The sequence below is a fragment of the Peromyscus maniculatus genome, chromosome 9 (genome assembly GCF_049852395.1).
Source record: "Peromyscus maniculatus bairdii isolate BWxNUB_F1_BW_parent chromosome 9, HU_Pman_BW_mat_3.1, whole genome shotgun sequence".
In the NCBI taxonomy this organism is placed as follows: domain Eukaryota; kingdom Metazoa; phylum Chordata; class Mammalia; order Rodentia; family Cricetidae; genus Peromyscus; species Peromyscus maniculatus.
This window is the reverse complement of record NC_134860.1, coordinates 3,815,700-3,834,450: the sequence shown is the minus strand read 5'-3', so window position 1 is coordinate 3,834,450 and position 18,751 is coordinate 3,815,700. Positions and strand designations below refer to the sequence as shown.

Here is an 18,751-nt window from a genome sequence, read left to right as displayed (position 1 = left end):
TTCATATTTGTTCTTAATTATAATTTCAAATCAGTGTCATACTTTAACATAAAGGTAAATTCATTTAATTCTAGGAAAATTAAGCTTCAAAGTCAATAAATTAAAAGACATCTAGTCTTTCAGTAGTCCTCAATTAGAGACTTGGTTGAGGTCTTCACCACACAAAAGCAGCCCGCTCCCGTAACATCCGGACGCCAAAGCGCTGCCACTCCCGCTGGTAAATCCACAGTTCCTGAGTGGTGTCCAAGCACGCCAGCACTGCCCCTCCTTTCCACGCAATCAGCCGGGGATCCATGTCCTGGGCAAAAGAAAACGCCAGCCATTTCTGCAAAGGCAGCAGGGCACAGGACACCATTCTCTGCAGGAGGGTGGGGGCCCTGCTCAGTCAACAGCAGACAAATCAGGTTTTACATCTGTGTCAAACAACAGAAAATTGGCTGGTGTACCTCAGCTGTGGAGTTCTGCCTAACAGCTACAAGGCTCTGGGTTCAGTTCCAGCAGCACCACCAGTACAGAATACTGAACTAACGGACATACCCATCTCTGCTGCAGCTGACGAGAATTTCTCAGTTTTTGCTACTGAAGATGGCGCTCTCCACAAACAAGCTCTGCAGGCAGCCACACCAGGTACCAGCAGAGGAAGAAAGAAGCCCTCCCTCCAGAGAAAACATCACAACACTGCCAGGGGTCCAAACCCAGACAGGACCGATTTCTAAGCTCCTGGCTGTGTGTTTCTTTTCCAAGTAGTTCAAGCCAAAAAGAGGACCTTGAAGATCTCCAGCCCATGGACCAAAACCAGCTCCTTACTATGGCCAGAGACAGAAAAAGGGAACAGTTCTGGTCAAGCCAAGAGAGAAGCAACCTCCTGATCCACCTACAGTTTCTGTCCCGTAAAAGCCAAGCGGAGCAGGGACCAGAACAGGAAAGCCAGGCATGACAGCATACTCCTTAACCCCAACACTTGGGAGGCAGCAGCAGAAGGATCTGGAACTCAAGGTCTACACAATGAGTTTGAGTAAACCAAATCAGGGCTAGAGAGACGGCTCATGGGTGAATAACCACCCTTTCAGAGGACCCGGGTTCGGTTCCCAGCACCTATATGCCAGATCATAACCATCTATAATTTCATTTCCAGGAGATCTGATATCCTCTTTTGGCCTCTGCAGGCACCATGTACACACATGAGCGCAGACATACATGTAGACAAAACACTTAAACACATAACATAAAATCAATCTTTTTTTTTTAATTGAGGGAGGAGAGAGGAGGGGAGAGAAGGGGGCAGAGACCGGTCCCCCAGAGCGAAGGGAGAGAGGGAGCGAAGGGGAGGAGGGGGAGAGGGGGAGAGAGAGAGAGAGAGAGAGAGAGAGAGAGAGAGAGAGAGAGAGAGAGAGAGAGAGAGAGAGAGAGAAGGGGCAAAGTCTGCCTTTTATAAGGGAACGTAGGGAATGCACACAGGGAGATTATAAGAGGTGAGGAGTTAAAGGGGTAGCAGGTGAGGTGGGGATGAGGGCACCGTGTTCTCGAGACTGCTTCCTGCTGGCCTGGAGGACATCTTTGGGGGACCTGAGAAAACTTCAAATTCAGCTGTCAGCATGGAGCTTTCCGAGCAATCATCGGTGTTGGATGGAGAGACCCAGCGGTCTGTTCGGTGGGAAAGTAGGGCTGTGCAGGCGGGCGGTCCAGGTTCCCAGCACATCTCAGACTCCAGGAGAGCCGGTCCGAGGCACAGCACCACATGCTGTAGTTTTAAATGGCAGGAAGGAGTCACACCATACAACAGGGCCCGCGTGGGAGGTTTACTGAGGGGAGAGGAGAGGAGAGAAGGGAGGAGAGACCAGTCCCTGGGGACGAGAGTGAAGGAAGGAAGGAAGAGAGAGAGAGAGAGAGAGAGAGAGAGAGAGAGAGAGAGAGAGAGAAGAGAGGGAGAGGAGAGGGAGAGAGAGAGAGAGAGAAGAAGAAGAAGAAGAAGAAGAAGAAGAAGAAGAAGAAGAAGAAGAAGAAGAAGAAGAAGAAGAAGAAGAAAAGAGAAGAGAGGAGGAGAGGGGAAGAGAGGGGAGGGAAGGGAAGGGAGAGGAGGGGAGCCATAAAATCAATCTTAAAGAACAAAAACACCAAACCAAAAGAAATCGAACCCAGTCCAGAACTTCTGTCCTATTTGTGACCCTCTGAAAAGTAATTTTTTCATTTCTCCAAAACTCCCAGTCACAAGCCACTGACCGCCCCCTTAGATTTTACCTTCGACGAGCACTACAATTAGATGGAACCAACGCTGGTCTCATCTGAGCACTGTCCAACCTGCAACACGAAACAATGTACCTTAGGCCTTGTGATCACATCCACATTTTCAATAATCCTCCTGAACGAAGGTGGCATCTTGTTGAGAATTCTGTGCTGGAGAAATTCTTGAGCTTTATGGAACATCAACCCGCCTCCCACGACCAGGATAGAGCTGTACATCTTCTTCTTGGTATCATCAGACGCTGAAAAGGCAGTGACATTACCACTCACCACTTACTCACCTACATGGCCACGCCACCAGCTGTCACTCAGACAACCTGCCAGCCTCAAGGACCTCCCTGCACATCCACCTTCAACACCGCAGACAGGAGACCCGCTGCCCCCCCTCCCATCCCACTACTTCTAGAATTAGAACCAGACTTTTCAAGGAAGCCTACGGGGTCCCTGTGTGGTGCGGAACCTAGACTGCCTCTGGCCTTACCCTGGCTAACCGTGCTGGTTTTACATGCTCCCTCAGCCCAGAACGCCCCCGGCATTTAAATGTCAACCCTCCAGTCATCCTTCATATCTCTCATATGACTCAAGAAAGCCTAACTCCTCCAGAGGAGGACAAATTCTCATCATGTGTCTTAATCAGAAACCCAGCTGGGACTCTACAGTTCAACTCTGGCACCGACCAGAGTTGTGATTTCACGGTCTGTGTGACGATCGTGGTCACCAGCACTAGACTACATGGCAGTGCACGTGCTACGGGGCCGGGAGGCAACTGTACTACATCACTGCGCTCCCAGCCCCCGCCAAGGCAAGGCTGGAGTGGGCTTGAGGGTCTGTGAGAGAAAATGGTGCACCGCACACTCAGGACCACCGCTTCACTTAACGGCCCCCTCAGCTGTCTACTGGTCCACGGGGCGTGCTTACAGCAACAGTCTACACTGTGCAGGATGGCCTTGTCAAGGCCCAGGGCTTTTCCTTCAAACAGTGAGATGGCAGTTTTCCTGGACATCAGTGCCGTGAGGGCCTCCTCAGAGTCATTGCCGGCCATCAAACAGTCTCCCTGGGAAGAAGCCAAGTCCACCTCCTGGGGATGCAGTCTTTCTGGAAGATCCGAGGATTGGCCACGGAGATCCCCTTCGAATCCGATGGGTTTGGATGCAGACTTTCGGTCAGCGGTGGCTTTTGCAGACTGTCAATCAGTTAAAAGAGAACACAGTCAATGGTCCGAGCACAACACACCCTGCTGGTGCTCTCCCAGTGGATTCTATTTCCTCAGAACACCACAGGCAGAAGCCACCACAGCACACACACACACACCTGTACCCCTGCCCAGGAAGCCTGGGCACACAGGTTAGGATGCTCTGTCTGAGCCAAAGCAGGCTCTGGGCATGTGGGTGGGTTCCAGAACCTTACATCAGAGAGTGGGGTTTAAAACGGAAATGTCGATACCGACATACTTTCTCCCGCTAAACTGACTTTTCCCTGGAATATCTGAATGGGATTCACAGGCCAATGGCTGTGGTGGAATCCTTATTTTCAGATCCAATCTACCTCCTATCCTCTAGGACAGAACAAAGATGAACAAGTTTTCAACCCCTGGGCTCCATCATGAGCTGCTGATACCAGATCAGCAGTTAAGAACTATAGTTTATGTCTGTAAGCAGACACCAGATTACTGTGGCACCCCAATAAATAATTCAGCTGTATACCTACACTAAGACTTTCTATATTAAGTACAGAATCTTTAAAACTTTAAATAATTAAAATTTTACCAAAAATACTGCTAGATAAATATCCAGAAGTAGATAACGTAAGTAAATAATACGTGCCAAAGGCAAGTATCTTCACTGAATTAGTGGAATTCAGAAAACGGATTAGTAGCTGCTGAGTAAGAAAATATCTCAGCCAGATTTTGAACGGAGACTTCATTTCGTATGTAGCTCTGAAAACAGGACTAGGTCGGCCTGTGGGAGCTGCCCTGAAGCCGAGGACCGACGAACTCTGGGCAGAGTTCTCCTTTGGGAGGAAAGGTCCCTCCCACCAGAGCTGCTGCGCACCTGCTCTTGCTTGCTCTGTGTGGCCAGCAGGTAGTGCTCATCATGTGGATCCTCAGGATCTCCCTGGGATCTGTGCTGCAGAGTCGTCATTTTCTGTCCGACGATCCCAAAGGTTGCTGGGTAAAAGAGCGCCATTGGTGCCTGGGCATAAAAAGGAGAGTGCTTAGGGGAAGATGCTGTCGCCTAGGAAACGGTGGAGCTTCATTCTTCCCCAGACAAAAGCCACCACGCAGATGCTCCATGTCACCTCGAGCAACGTCCCGGGTGGGAAAGGGACTGTAACAGACCAGAAAACTCACCATCCAACCGGATGAATGGCATGGTGCCATGAGAGTCTCTCAGGGCAAATGCAAAGGGAGGGCCTTACAATCTGCTTCATGATTTCCTAGCAAGACCCGTGCCCATCTAAAAACCCACCATGTTCTGAATAACTAACAGAGGAGCCTGGGACTGGGGAGATGGCTCAGCAGGTAAGTGTACTCTTGCTCGGCAGAGGACCCCAGTTCGGTTCCCAGCATCGACAGTGGCAGCTCACTTCCACCTGTAACTCAGGCTCCAGAGTATCTGGTGCCTCTTCTGGACGCTGTGGGCACCTGCGCACACACATGCACATACCCATACAGATATGCACATACACGCCTAATTAAAATGCAATAAAAAAGAAGAGGGGCAGCCCTGTTCTAATCTGCATCTTAACAGGGGCCTCGCTGGCGTGGGGACTAACAGAGGCTCCACACATTCACAGTTCTCTCAGCTTCACTGAGCAGGGGCGGTTTTCCTTCTATCCGTGAACACATACACCTGCCTGGTTACCTGGAGCTTTTCATCTCCTAGTCGAAACTGGTAAAGCAGAGCAGGAGAATCTGGGTGCCGAATCTGAAACTCGTGGTCCTGAAGCCCAGAGATGTCCTGATTCCAGGAAAAGACGCTGTCAGTAAGAATGTAAGTAAACGCCTCAAATTATGCATAAGCCTCCCCATTAAATAAAACCCACACATAAAATGGCTCCCCCCACCTCAGAACCACTTACCATAAACTTTGTAAGAGTTCAACTGTACTTTGCCTCTCTCTTTAATTTCTGAAATCCCTGCCACCTGTCCTTTGTTTTATTCATTATTGACAGACATCAGTATGAATAAGGACTCAGTAAGAATATGTCCTCAATAGTTGGGGATATTTACAGTCTTGGATAAGATTCATAATTACATCACCTGAATAAAGTCTAAAACTGAGGCAATTCACCCACAGCAATGAATGACTAAATGCTGATAACCCATGATATAAAAGTGCACAGAGCCACATCTAATTCAACATCTGCACCTATCTCCTTACGTGTTACGTTCACTTCCCCTCAGCCGTTACCGTCGTCCTCTGGCGCGGTGGCCAGACCCCCATGGGCAGTACCTGCCTGACTCTCCTTACACAGCCCGAGAAAGTCTTCACCGCCCTGACCGGCCGAGCGCTCACACAGCTGAAGAGCCTCGACTTCCAGGCTGTGTCAGTGTGGGCGAACAGCGTGAGGCTGCTAAAGTCCTAAGTCCCCTTTAAATCTCTTACATTTTCCCTGGAACCAAAAATAATCAGCAATATTAATCTGTTCCTACCTGATCTAAATGACAAAACGTTTCTTTAAGGTGCTGCAAGAGGAGGCAGTCCATTTTGTTTGTCAGCTGACATTCTCTGTAAGGAAACCCCGCTCGCTGCATGAGCCAGTAGAAACACCTCGACACATCAGAGCCGCCATATGCCAGACAAAGCCTAACGTGAGGAGGAAAGGGGAAGACGGGCAGTTAATCTGTCAGTTAAGAAGGTACACAGCATGTTTTGAGAAATATCTATGATAAGGAAAGCAGATGTTCAGAACTCTAGAGAATTTAGACCTGAAAAACCTGGTTTGTTTCTCTGAGACTTGCTTACGAAGGCTCTGCTCTGAGGATGGGATGGACCACGCAAAGGACACGGAGCTAACTTACACAGCACTCACTACGGCGCTCAGAACTACCAACACGAGTGCAGGTTGAAAAGCTCCCTCAGCGCAAGGTCATCTGCATCACTTTAGCCTCGCTAGAACTCAGACCCTGGTCTCGCTGGACGCCCACGCAGACCGCATCTCATAGATCACTTCTGGTCTGTGATGATGTGAACAGACTGTGATAGAAGAGCAGTCAGCAGGGGGTGCCTCCTGGGAGCCTTACCGTGTGTTCCGATGAGACACCCCATCTTCCACACAGCACACGCTCGTTTTCTGGTCCCCGACATCGACAACACAGGTGCTGCTTAAGCCACTCCCAAAGGTGGCACACACGGACTCCTGATGGACCACAATCCCTGATGTTACAGAGAGCAGAGTGTCAGCAAATGACGCTCAGCAGCAGACACCAGGGGACACACCATCGACTCAGTCAGGGGCGCAGACATCTCTGGGCAAACACCCAAGGAACACCAGGCCATTCAGAACACACGCTTAAAGAAAGCAGTGAGCCCAATTAACTTTGTCATTGAGCTGGGCTGTGGTGGCGCACGCCTTTAATCCCAGCACTCGGGAGGCAGAGCCAGGCGATCTCTGTGAGTTCGAGGTCAGCCTGGTCTACAGAGCTAGTCCAGGACAGGCTCCAAAACTACAGAGAGAAACCCTGTCTTGAGAGACAAACAAACAAAAAACAAACAAACAAACAAACAAACAAACAAACAAAGGAAAGGCTGTTCTCAGCACCCATGTCTGATGGCCTGTAATGCCGGCTCCAGGGGATCTGATGCCCTCTTCTGGCCTCAGTGGGTACTGCATGCCTGTGCACACACTTTGTCATTGAAAAAGGACAGTGTACAGGGGCTTCCCCAGAACCGCAGGCGTACCTGAAAAGCCCATCTTCATCAGTATCATATGCACTAGCTCTTTCACGTGCTGTTTGTTGTAGATATCAGGGATTAACAGGATGCACCTATAATACTGGAGAGAAAGAAGAGTGAAAACCAGAAGAGAGTGTGAAGACCTATCTAGCCAAGTCCAATCCCATGCTACCCTCAGTGAGGCTGCCCTGCATAGGGGAAGCAGCTATGGCCACAGGCCCTGAGCAAAAGCTCAAACCTCTGTGCTGTCCTGCCTCTTGGTTTCAGGAGGAAACAGGAACAGCTAATTTCCCTTGACTCCTTAGACTCACTGTGAACTCGTGACATGGGAACCTATGGAGTTAATATGTCTGAGTGAGGCACAAAGAAAAGCCATGAACATGAGCAAGCTTGTGGCTTCAGACCAATACTCAGAGACCAAAGAAACAGGGGAGAGAAATCACTGGAGGAGAATTAAAGAACCCAAAAGTTGAGAATGCTTCCAGGACACTGTATCACATACACTCATCAAGAGCCTTACAGTCAACCTAAAGAACTGGGAATTTCCCCTCACCTTTAAATCTTTCAGTGGGATTTCCAAATACTTTTGTATTGCATGAGACCATATCACTTCAATATCTGCCAGGACAGCTGTCAGGGAGCCCCCAGGGCCTGGGTGGATATTCAATTGACCCCTTCTAATAGGCCAGTGAATATTGTAACAGTCCAGCGGGTTAACGTACAAGGCCTAGGAAAGGAAGAAGCACATCATTAGAACTGTCTCTAAGGTTTTCTGGACTCACTCAAAACTCAAAGGCCAGAAGTTAGTATTTTCTCAACACTCTAGATCCTGAGCATGGAGTATCTAACAACCCAGAGGGTCTGTGGAAATATCTGGGCCTCAAAAACAGGATCAAGGAGTGTTAGGAAATAATAGAGTGGATTGCAGGACGATCAGTTTCTTTCCATTTCTTTCATTGTTAAAGTTTCTTACCTCTTCTCCGACCAAATACTCAGGCTGGTGAGATGTGTTTGTCCATTTGTTTCCAGAACAGTGATCTAGAATGGCGGGTCGCATCTGCTTGTTGTAGGAGCGTGCCTGGGAGGAGAAGGCAGAAAACAAGCTGTCTTTCCGCAGGCAGAGGGTGGTGCAAGGGTCCCCTTGTCTCATCTCAAACACTGACACTCGTGGGGAAGTACTAACTGGTCCCCCGTCCCTCCACTCCTCCCTTTCTTCTTGGAAATTCTACCTTGTATTTGCATAATGACTTATGGAACATCTGCAAATCCCGCTGTGGCTAGGTGCCATAGCATTTTAGTGAGACACCACACATCCAGCAGCGGATCGGAGGGCTCACAATGGAGCTGAAACCTTCCGATGGCATACCCATAGGACATGGCACACAGCTTCACTCCTGTGGTGGTGCTGATGTAAGCAAGCTGCCAGCCACACAACAGTACAGCATGCACAACCACACACAATGTAGGCCACTGAAATAAGCAAGCGGGCTTCGGTATAAATTACTTATAGATGTGTTCCTTCTATTTATACATTTTTAAAAAGTTTAAAAAGGACCAGCCCTGAGGCAGGTTCTTCAGGAGGCAGGACAGAAAAAAGTAGTCACCGTAGGAACCGCCAGTTCCACACATATTATTGCCCATGAAGACATTCCCATGGGACAAGACAGTGATCTTGAAACTATGTTGGCTTGGGAGGGTGTGTGTGTCTTAGTTTTTAACAAAAAGTTTAAAAGTGAAACTAATTTATAATAATAAATAAAAATTTATAGAGTATGGATATGAAGAAAGACTTTTTACAGCTCCACAATGTTTGTTACTCACACCAATATTTTTAAGTGTTATTATGAAAGAATGCAGTTATAATACGCGGTGCGTCTTTGCATGCTGAGGTCAGAGGCGTGTCCTGTCTGGCAGCTAAGGATGCCCTATGCAGCTGAATGTCCTGGTGGGGTAAGGTCAACATCAAAACGGACACAAAATTCCTTCTGTGGTGCTGACAGTGGTGTGCACTATTGTGGACAGTGGTGCTGTTGGGAAAACATGTCTCACACACTAAATGACACATTAGTTTGGCTGTAGTTCCCAATTTCTAAAATGGCTTAGGTAATCCCTCCTAACTCCCTCAAATCTTAACTCCTGTAGCGTCATTAGTTTGAGTCTATGCTTTTTCACGATTTAATTCTTTGGATATGCATTTTTTCCAACACATCAAACAAACAAAACCCTTCACCAAAAAGGAAAATTAAACTTAATGTCCTCTGTTTATAAAGTCTACGATAGTAGACAGAAATGTCCTAGGCCTTCACAGGTCCTCACTGCTCATTTACTGACTCATCAGGAGTAAACTTCTAGCCACACAAATTTCGTTCTTAAGAAGTACCCTCGTACTGTACCTGTACTCTGGGGTTTTACTGTTTTTAGTTTGTTTGTTTTTTCTTTTTCAAAGACTTACTTATTTTACATGTATGAGTGTTTATTTTGCATATATGTATGTGTACCCATATACCTGCCTGATGTCCTCAGGAGGACAGAAAAGAAATCAGGTTCCCTGGAACTGGGGTTACAAAAGGTTTGTGAACCACCATGTGGGTGCTGGGAACTGAACATGAGTCCTCTGCGGGAGCAGTTGGTGCTCTTAACCATGGAACTAACTCTCCAACCCTCCTGTATGTTTTTTTTTTTTTGTTTTTTTTTTTTGAGACAGGGTTTCTCTGTGTAACAGCTCTGGCTGTCCTGGAACTCCCTTTGTAGACCAGGCTGGCCTTGAACTCACAGAGATCCACCTGCCTCTGCCTCCCCAGTGCTGGGATGAAAGGTGTATGCTACCACCATCTGGCCCTGCTCTATTTTTTTAAATGGTTACATATATGAACATCTTTGTGGTAAAACCACCTGCACTATGCAGCACAGTAACATACTATGCACATTTGGAGGCAGGAGCAATATGCTGCACTGTGAAACCTAGACGTGCAGGAGACACATTACCTAGGCTTCTGTCACAGACGCCACTGTACGGACAAGAAACTCCTCCAAGGTTATAAGACACATCCCCAACTAAATCAGTGGAAGTGGAGAAATAATAAATTTGAAGGAAAAGTTCACTAAACCTGTTCTGGTGACGCAGGGATTCGTCTTGTACCATTTGACATCTTTTTAGACCATATTGCCTGGTCCACCATTTTAAGGCCATTTTGTCTTTGTTCATTACTTTCAGGTTTCTGGAGAGAAAAATGAAAGATGATCATTATAAAATATTTAGTGAAAAGAGAAAATAACAAGGCATGTTACTAACTTAATCCATCAAAGGGTAGATTATCATCAACAAGTAGTATTTCTTTCTTTTTTTTTATTTTCAAGACAGAGTTTCTCTGTGTAGTTTTTGGTGCCTGTTCTGGAACTCACTCTGTAGACCAGGCTGGCCTCGAACTCACAGAGATCCACCTGGCTCTGCCTCCCGAGTGCTGGGATTAAAGGCGTGCACCACCACCACCCGGCCTTCAAGTAGTATTTCTTTCATTTTTGTTTATACATAATAACCCTAAGAATTCCAGAGCTGGGTGTGATAGTACATGGGAGCATCCAAGTACTGGAGAGGCTAAGATCTAGAGTTCAAGGCCAGCCTGGACTACAAGGGCAGATACTATTTCAAAATCAAACAAACAAATAAAATGTCAAAAACAGAACCCTGACCAAAGCCACTATCTTCGAAACCCTATAACCTCCAGGTGCCTTGTGACTGATATAAAATTTCCAGCACTATTCAAATTAACACCAGTCATGGTGGTGCACAGGAAGCAGAGGCTGGCAGATTTCTAGGAATTCAAGGCCAGCCTGGTCTATACAGTGAGTACCAAGTAAGCTGGGGCTACATTGTAAGACCCTGTCTCAGAAAAACAAAACAGTATTTCAGAGACTCTTGCCCTTCAAGATGGCTCAGTGGTTAAGAGCACATGCTGCTCTTCCTGAGGGCCTGAGTTTGATTCCCAGCACCCACATCAGGTGGCTGACAACTGTCTGTAACTCCAGCTCCAGGGGATCTCAGACCTCTGTGGGCACTTGCTGCTCTTCCTGAGGGCCTGAGTTCGATTCCCAGCACCCACATCAGGTGGCTTACAACTGTCTGTAACTCCAGCTCCAGGGGATCTCAGACCTCTGTGGGCACTTGCTGCTCTTCCTGAGGGCCTGAGTTCGATTCCCAGCACCCACATCAGGTGGCTTACAACTGTCTGTAACTCCAGCTCCAGGGGATCTCGGACCTCTGTGGGCACTTACATTCATGTGTACAAACTGCCCACACACATACTCATAATGAAAATAATGAAAATAAATCTCTGAAAATAGAAATCAGAGACTCTCCATACATCTATATAATGTTTATCTTTATGATTCTATAACAGTATAACGTTCCTTCATATATTTTTAATAAATCAAGAAGTGTTGTGAGTTATTATATATTATAAACTATTTTTGTGGGAGGCACCATTCCTTAGGCAGTGAGCCTGAACCGTCTGAGAGCAGAGAGAGTGCTGTGCACAGACAAGTGTGCATGCACTGTTTCTCGGTTGGCTCTCGACTACGGATGTGCCCAGCTGCTTCATGGCCCTGCCGCCCTGACGTCCCCACAATGATGGACTGCAACCTGAATTTGTGACCAAAATTAAATCCTTTCTCCCTCAGTTGCTTTTATTGGGGTATTTTATCACAGCAACAGGAAATGAAACTAACTCCGACAAAAATGACACTTGCAACCCTGAATGGTATTGTTTCTAAGAAGCACAACTCTGAAGATGTTTATTCAGGATTCACAGGTACACGTGGGTATCTAAGCCCTCCCGAGGAGACCGCCCTAGGCTGCCCCAGCTGCTCCTTGCTGACTCACGTTGAGCCCTTCCCGGAGGAGCCAATTGTCCTTGTACAGGGGCTGTCCCTGCTGCTTGTGTCTTCGTGCAATGACGTGAGGAATGCTGGCGGGAAGCGTATCTGTGGCGCGGCCGATTCTTAAAGTTGTGGAACCTGGGTGTATGACAACAATAAAGTTGCTCTGGATTTGCTGCAGACAGAAAACAAAACAAAACAAAAAACCGGATTGTGAATTCAGTAACACACAGGTTAACAGGCTAACGAACACACAGGTAACACATTATGTGCTGTTTCCTATAAGACTATGTTCTAGTTAGGGTTACTACTGCGGTGACGAAAGATCACGACAAAACCAATGTGGGGAGAAAAGGGCTTATTTGGTGGACACTTCATCCTCTATCACCGTTCGTCATCAGAGGAAGTCAGGACAGGAACTCAAACAAGGGCAGGAACCTGGAGGCAGGAGCTGACGATGCAGAGGCCATGGAGGGGTGCTTACTGACTTGCTCCTTCTGGCTTGCTTAACCTGTTTTCTTACAGACCCCAGCCCAGGGATGGCCCCACCCACAAGTGGCAGCTCCTCCTACATCAATCATTAAGAAAATGCTCTACAGCTTGCCTACACCCCGATCTTATAGAGATCCTTTCTTTCTTTCTTTCTTTCTTTCTTTCTTTCTTTCTTTCTTTCTTTCTTCCTTCCTTCCTTCCTTCCTTCCTTCCTTCCTTCCTTCCTTCCTTCCTTCCTTCCTTTCTTTCTTTCTTTCTTTCTTCCTTCCTTCCTTCCTTCCTTCCTTCCTTCCTTCCTTCCTTCCTTCCTTCCTTCCTTCCTTCCTTCCTTCCTTCTTTCCTTTCCTTTCCTTTCCTTTCCTTTCCTTTCTTTCTTTTCTTTTTTTTTTTTGGTTTTTCGAGACAGGGTTTCTCTGTGTTGCTTTGTGCCTTTCCTGGAACTCACTCTGTAGTCCAGGCTGGCCTCGAACTCAGAGAGATCCGCCTACCTCTGCCTCCTGAGTGCTGGAATTAAAGGTGTGTACCACCACCGCCTGACTAGAGATACTTTCTTAATTGAAGTTCCCTCCTCTCTGATGACTTAAGCTTATATCAAGTTGATGCACAATTAGCCAGCACAGACCATTAGGCTAAAAAGCATAAAAATAATTTAGTAAAGAGTTGAGAGACATCCCATTATATATGGCTCTTCTGAATGCAAATTCTTTTGTGTCACTTGCATACTCACAGTACACACTTCAATAAATTCTTGTCTGAATGAAACCCATATCCTCCAATGCAAATTAATATATAATTATTGAGCATTTATATGCCAGAAAATGTGGGTAGAATGGTAGCCAGGACCAAGTCTCTACTATCAGAGAACTTTCTGTTTACTAAGAAGTACAAGTAGATAAACAGAGTGGGAAGTGTAACGAAGACACCCGTAAACAGAAGAGGGAAGAGCCCAAGCCTACAGAGTTTAGGGGAGAAGCTCCAGGAGGCCTGGGGATTGGCTAAGTAAAAGAGCTCCTGGGGTGACCACTGCGATGATGATTGGCCAGGTGCCGGGGAAGGAAATACCGTAAGCACAGGATTATTGCTTCACAATGTCGGACCTAAGGCTTTCCTTGTCAACGACTTCAGCATGTGTCTGTCACCTGTGTTTGGGTCACCCTGTGTGCTATTCACCTCATCTGGCAAGATCCTGGGGTTAAAAGTCAGAGTCCACAACTCAGTCCTAGTAAGTAAGAAGAGAGGATGGACAAAAACTGATAATGCAGCACAAATCCAAAAGACCGGGGTGAAGGTCCGTAGTTCTCGCAGGAGAGAATTCAAGTTCTCTTGGGAAAACGTCTGCCCTCAAAGTTGTGGAGGCGTGCAAAGTTTCAGCAGAGAGGAAAAGAAGGACAGACTCTGGCAATGCCTTTGAAAGCAGGTCTGGAATGGACAGACAGACGGCTCAGTAGTTAAGAGGGAGTGTTGCTCTTGCAGAGAACCAGAGTTTGCCTCCCAGTACCACGTCAGGCAGCTCAATACCACTTACTCCAACTTTGGGGATCTGACGCCCTCTTCTAGACTCACGGGCACCTGCACTTACATGTGCACACGCCCCTCTAACCCCCTGCTGTGGAACAATCTTTGTAAATATGTATTACTCTCGTTGGTTAATAAAGGAGCTACCTGGCCTATAGCTGGGCAGGACAGCCAGACTAGGGGGACACTAAGAAGAAGGGCTGAGTCTGAGAAGTCTCGAGGAGACTCCATGAGACTCAGAGGAAGCAGGATGGGAAGTATGTAGATGAGGTAAAGGAGCCTTGGGGCAGCACATAGATTAATAGAAATGGGTTAATTTAAGTTATAAGAGCTAACTAAAAACAAGCCTAAGCTATTGGCCCAGCATTTATAATTAATATTAAGTCTCTGTGTGATTATTTGGGGAGTGGTTGGTGGGTCAGAGCTGATCGGTCCCCCCCCCCCCATGCATATAATTTTTTAGAATAATTCTTTAATTTTTTTTTTTTTCAAGACAGGGTTTCTCTGTGTAGCCCTGGCTGTCCTGGAACTCACCCTGTAGACCAGGATGACCCAAACTCACAGAGATCCACCTGCCTCTGCCTCCCAAGTGCTAGGATCAAAGGTGTGCGCCACCACAGCCAGCCTACTTCTTTTTTTAAGAAAGATTTTCTATTAAAAAGAAAGAAAACAGAATCATCTATCGAGAACCACAGTCCCAGCCCGACTCCTTGATACCTCCTTTCCCTTGCTCTAGCTGCAGGTCTTCTTTCAAAACACATACAATAAAGCCTGGAACTGCCTAATTCAGAACTGTTGTCCTTTCAGGCTATTCAATCCTCTCAACCCAGATTTCTTTTTTTAAAGACAGAGTCTAACTATGTAGCCAGGGCTAGACTAAAATGCACAAGCTCTACCTCCCAAGTCCCAAGTTCTGGGTTTACAGGCTTGTGCCACGGCCCGGCTTGAATCCAGACTTCTGTGGGTCACAAAGCTCGATGGCTCTGGAGTCTTCATCAGAGTGACTCTTTTTGTCTGCCATGTTCCTGCTCTCAGCTACACCTACCTCTTCCCTCCAGCGATGGATTAAATGTCACCAAGAGGAAGTTGACTGGTCCCTCCGTAATCGGATCTATAGCCTTCCTCCTTTTCATGACACTCTACATGACTACCGTCTGTCGTCCCACTCGACAATAAACCTCTAGTGAAGAGAAAAACTTCTGTCTTGTTGAGTACTCTATGCCAGCACATGGCAGCAGTCATGCATACCCTGAACGGTGTTGGCATCACTGTGCTATGGTGGACATCTGCCCAATTGACTGGGGAAAACAGGTAAGGCTACCCATCAGGGACACCTGGACCTCAAACACCCACAAGCTGCGGTACTACATGGATTATGAAACTCTAGAGAGCACAGTTTCCTGAAGTATAGACAATTATTTTTTAGTAATCACATAATGTATTAGGAGAGACACCTAGCAGTACATTCCACACATCAATTCCTGGATATTATTACTTAAGCTAAGATTGAGAAAAGCTGGTAAGGTATGGGAAAGTCAAAAGGTGGACTGGAGTGTAGAAAAAGGACCAAGCCCTCCATTCAGTGATGTGCTATAAATTTGGCCTGCCACTTGCTCTAATGAAGTTCCTACCTCATCAAGTTCTTGTGAGGATGCCAGAGTTAATCATGTAGCTTGGATGTAAGACTGGTAGCATCTAGGGAATGCTAATTGTTCAATCTGAAACCCAACATAAAACCTTAAACTTAGACGTACTTAAAACACTAAAACTTTTTTTTTTTTTTGGTCTTTTTCCCCCCATAACTCAACTGAGTGGCTCTCAAGTGTGAACTCTGTCGAAGAAAATGTTACAATACCAAAAGGTTGGACACACCCACGAGGCAAGAGTTAGCATCCCATTCCAAAATTCTCCGCTACCTTCAATGAAGAGACTAGGCTTGTGTGGATACCCAAAGGTCTGCAGTCTTTCTTAATTCTAAACGGCTGGGTCTCCCAGTCCTTTACATCCTCTCTAGGCCCAATTCTCTCAGGTAGTTAGTTCTCTTTTCCAGACTCCTCCATCTACAGCTTGCCTAGCTCTCTAACCTCACTCTAAATCTCTAGCCTCCCCCGACCCACCCCCCACGCCTCAACCTCTGCCTTCTCCCTGGCCAGCAGTTCATCCTTGTCAAGGCTGGAGGAAATACATTGTGTCCATTACCTCCCTTGGTCCTCTGAACTAGCTTATCCCACACCACTCTGCATTTTACAGCGGCCCTACCAGTTAGGTCATTTAACCCATGCATGGGAGAGGAAGAAGGCTCAGAAAAGGCCCACAGAAAATCCTGAGCACTTAATCCCTATTTCTTCTGGGAGCTGTGCACTGCCCCGGACCATTTCCCTATGGGAAAGTGTTTTCTTATCAGTGAATGAGAGTGTGTGCCATGTTACTCTAAATAAATGTTTTGACTTAAACTCGTTCTGTCTTTGACACACAAGCACTTAATGTCTATTTAAGGAAAAGCTACCTTCTCCCTGCTTTCAAATGGGAAATGACTTCCACTGTTTGACATTTGCGAACAAAGGCACAGGCCAAAGCTCTAACCATGCCTGAACAAGTATAGGCTGACGTCCCGAGAGCCGGGCTGGTGCTAAACTGTGACATCTTACAGCCCAGAGACCTCCAGGCTGTGCAACGCGGGCTTCGCGCGCTCAGCCGCCAGGCGTTGCCGTGCGCCGCGACACTTCGCACCCGGAACCAGGTTCAGGGGAGGGACCCCGAATCCTTCCGCCTACGCCCTGTCCCCCAACCCCGCCAGCAGCAGAGGCCCAGGCTAGCCGCGGTCTAACCAAGACCACCACCGCCCGCATCTCACCTCCTGCAGCGACTCGGGCACCAACGCCGGCACGATGGGTCGCTTCACGCCCCGCTGCTCCTTCTCCTTCTCCCCGCCCTTCTCCTTCCCGTTCTCCGCGTCCCCCTTCTCGGCTTGGGTCATCTCTGCTACCGCCGACCACCACCAGCCCCGGGGCTCAGGAACACCGCCCGCACAGCCAGCGGAGGAGAACCATCGCGCAGGCGCAGCTTCCCCAGGTTGCCCACAATCAAGATGGCCGCCACTGGCGTCGCTCCTAGAGAATTCTGGGAACTAGGGAATGACAGAGTTGGAGTTTTGATTTTCCATTGTTTTTGGTGATGGTGGGCAGAGAACCCAGGGGCTAATGAATGGTGAGCATGATCCTTTTACCCGTGAGCTACATCTTCAGTGTACTACTTTTTTTTTTCTTTTTAAATTTTCTTTTAGACAGGGACTCACTATCTCTGGCTAGCCTGGAACTTGCCATATAGACCAGGCTAGCTTCCAACTCTGAAATTAAAGGTGTGTGGCATCTCACCTAACCCTAATAAATTTTGAGCTATGGTGTGAGTCAGAGGTTAACTGGTCTCATTTAGACCCCGAAGGTCTTCATTCACAGGCACCATGATACTTTAAGTTCTTACAGTTTGCTGGTCCTGTTCAGTCTGGCCTATTGAGTTATTTGGGACTAGGTTTTTTTTTTTTTTTTTTTTTTTTTTTTTTTTTTTTTTTTTCCGAGACAGGGTTTCTCTGTGTAGCTTTGCACCTTTCCTGGATCTTTCTTACTTGGTAGCCCAGGCTGGCCTCAAACTCACAAAGATCCGCCTGGCTCTGCCTCCTGAGTGCTGGGATTAAAGGCATGTGCCACCACCACTTGGCCTGTAATTTTTTTGCCTGTGAACTTTCTCCCACACTAGAATGTAAGCTCCATGAGAAGTGTGCCACAGCCAGCCTCGGAATGTGGTGAGAAAACTAGGAGAAATTTATCTGAGCTGGGTGTGGGGGAGCACCCTGTAATCCCATGTGCCTGAGAAGGCAGCAGTATCTTGAGTTGAAGGTTAGCTTAGAGTTGAAGGTTACCTTGGACTGCATGAGACTGTCTCAGTAAACCAATAAATAAACAATAGATAAATAAATAAATAAATAAATAATAAATAAAAATAAATAAATAAAAATTAAAAGATCATTGTCCAGCATGGTCTACCCTTCTTGATGGTTTAAGTGAGAAAACATGATTCAAAGTCATAAAGCTACAGAATAAAGACAAGTTTCGAATACAGGGTATACAAGAGCAGTAGATCCTGTATTACATGCTACAGTAGTTCTCAAGCGCAGAACAGATCAGCTAAATTCAAGCTGCATGACTCTGGGCTAAGTCCTCAGAGAGGAAGCATGCACCTCAGCTGAGTCAGAAAGGCTCTTTAGGCCACAAGCACAAAGCAGCCACTGCTTACACTACGTCACCTACTAAGGCCCTGGTCTTACAATGAGGTGAAACTTAACCATGTTCCTGCCAGACCGCCACACTATCTGGGGAGCTGTTGGGCTCCAGCAAGCCCTCACAGGTTATCTGTATAATTTAAGAATCATCTACATACCTACTTTGTCAGAATTGAAAACGTAAAACATGTTGGCTGGAACTGAGTGGTCAAACTGTTCTTTATCTAACCTATAACCACTTTTCTTCTTTGAAATCTGCTGTCTTGTGATACTACATCCCCATTTCTTTCACAAGGAGATAGAGCTTTCACCTAAATATTTTGGTTTCAACACGTGTATGTTGGACATATACTGTAATTCATCTTTGTAATATTTCAGTGTCTGTTTCACAGGGTAAACCAAGCAAACGGTAATCCCTGCAATCTCAGTACTCCAGAGGCAGATGAAGGAAGAT

General features: G+C 46.9%; 1 protein-coding gene across 2 annotated transcripts; it reads right to left on the bottom strand.

Annotated features, from left to right (window-relative positions):
• Positions 1-17,148, bottom strand: Actr8 (actin related protein 8). 2 transcript variants are annotated; one of them, XM_076544156.1, is made up of 13 exons: positions 16,876-17,148; positions 12,019-12,152; positions 10,247-10,357; positions 8,113-8,217; positions 7,693-7,866; positions 7,146-7,239; positions 6,488-6,620; positions 5,897-6,050; positions 5,106-5,201; positions 4,293-4,433; positions 3,160-3,424; positions 2,320-2,483; positions 1-298 (listed from the first exon to the last, which is right to left on the bottom strand). In XM_076544156.1, the coding sequence occupies exons 3-13, from the start codon at positions 10,316-10,318 to the stop codon at positions 155-157; spliced, it is 1,542 nt and encodes a 513-aa protein (XP_076400271.1). In that variant the 5' UTR covers positions 10,319-10,357; positions 12,019-12,152; positions 16,876-17,148; the 3' UTR covers positions 1-154. The 2 variants fall into 2 exon arrangements, with proteins under 2 accessions (XP_076400271.1, XP_006981550.1); XM_006981488.4 differs by having other exon boundaries at positions 12,019-12,189; positions 16,876-17,143.
• Positions 17,149-18,751: the final 1,603 nt, after the last annotated feature.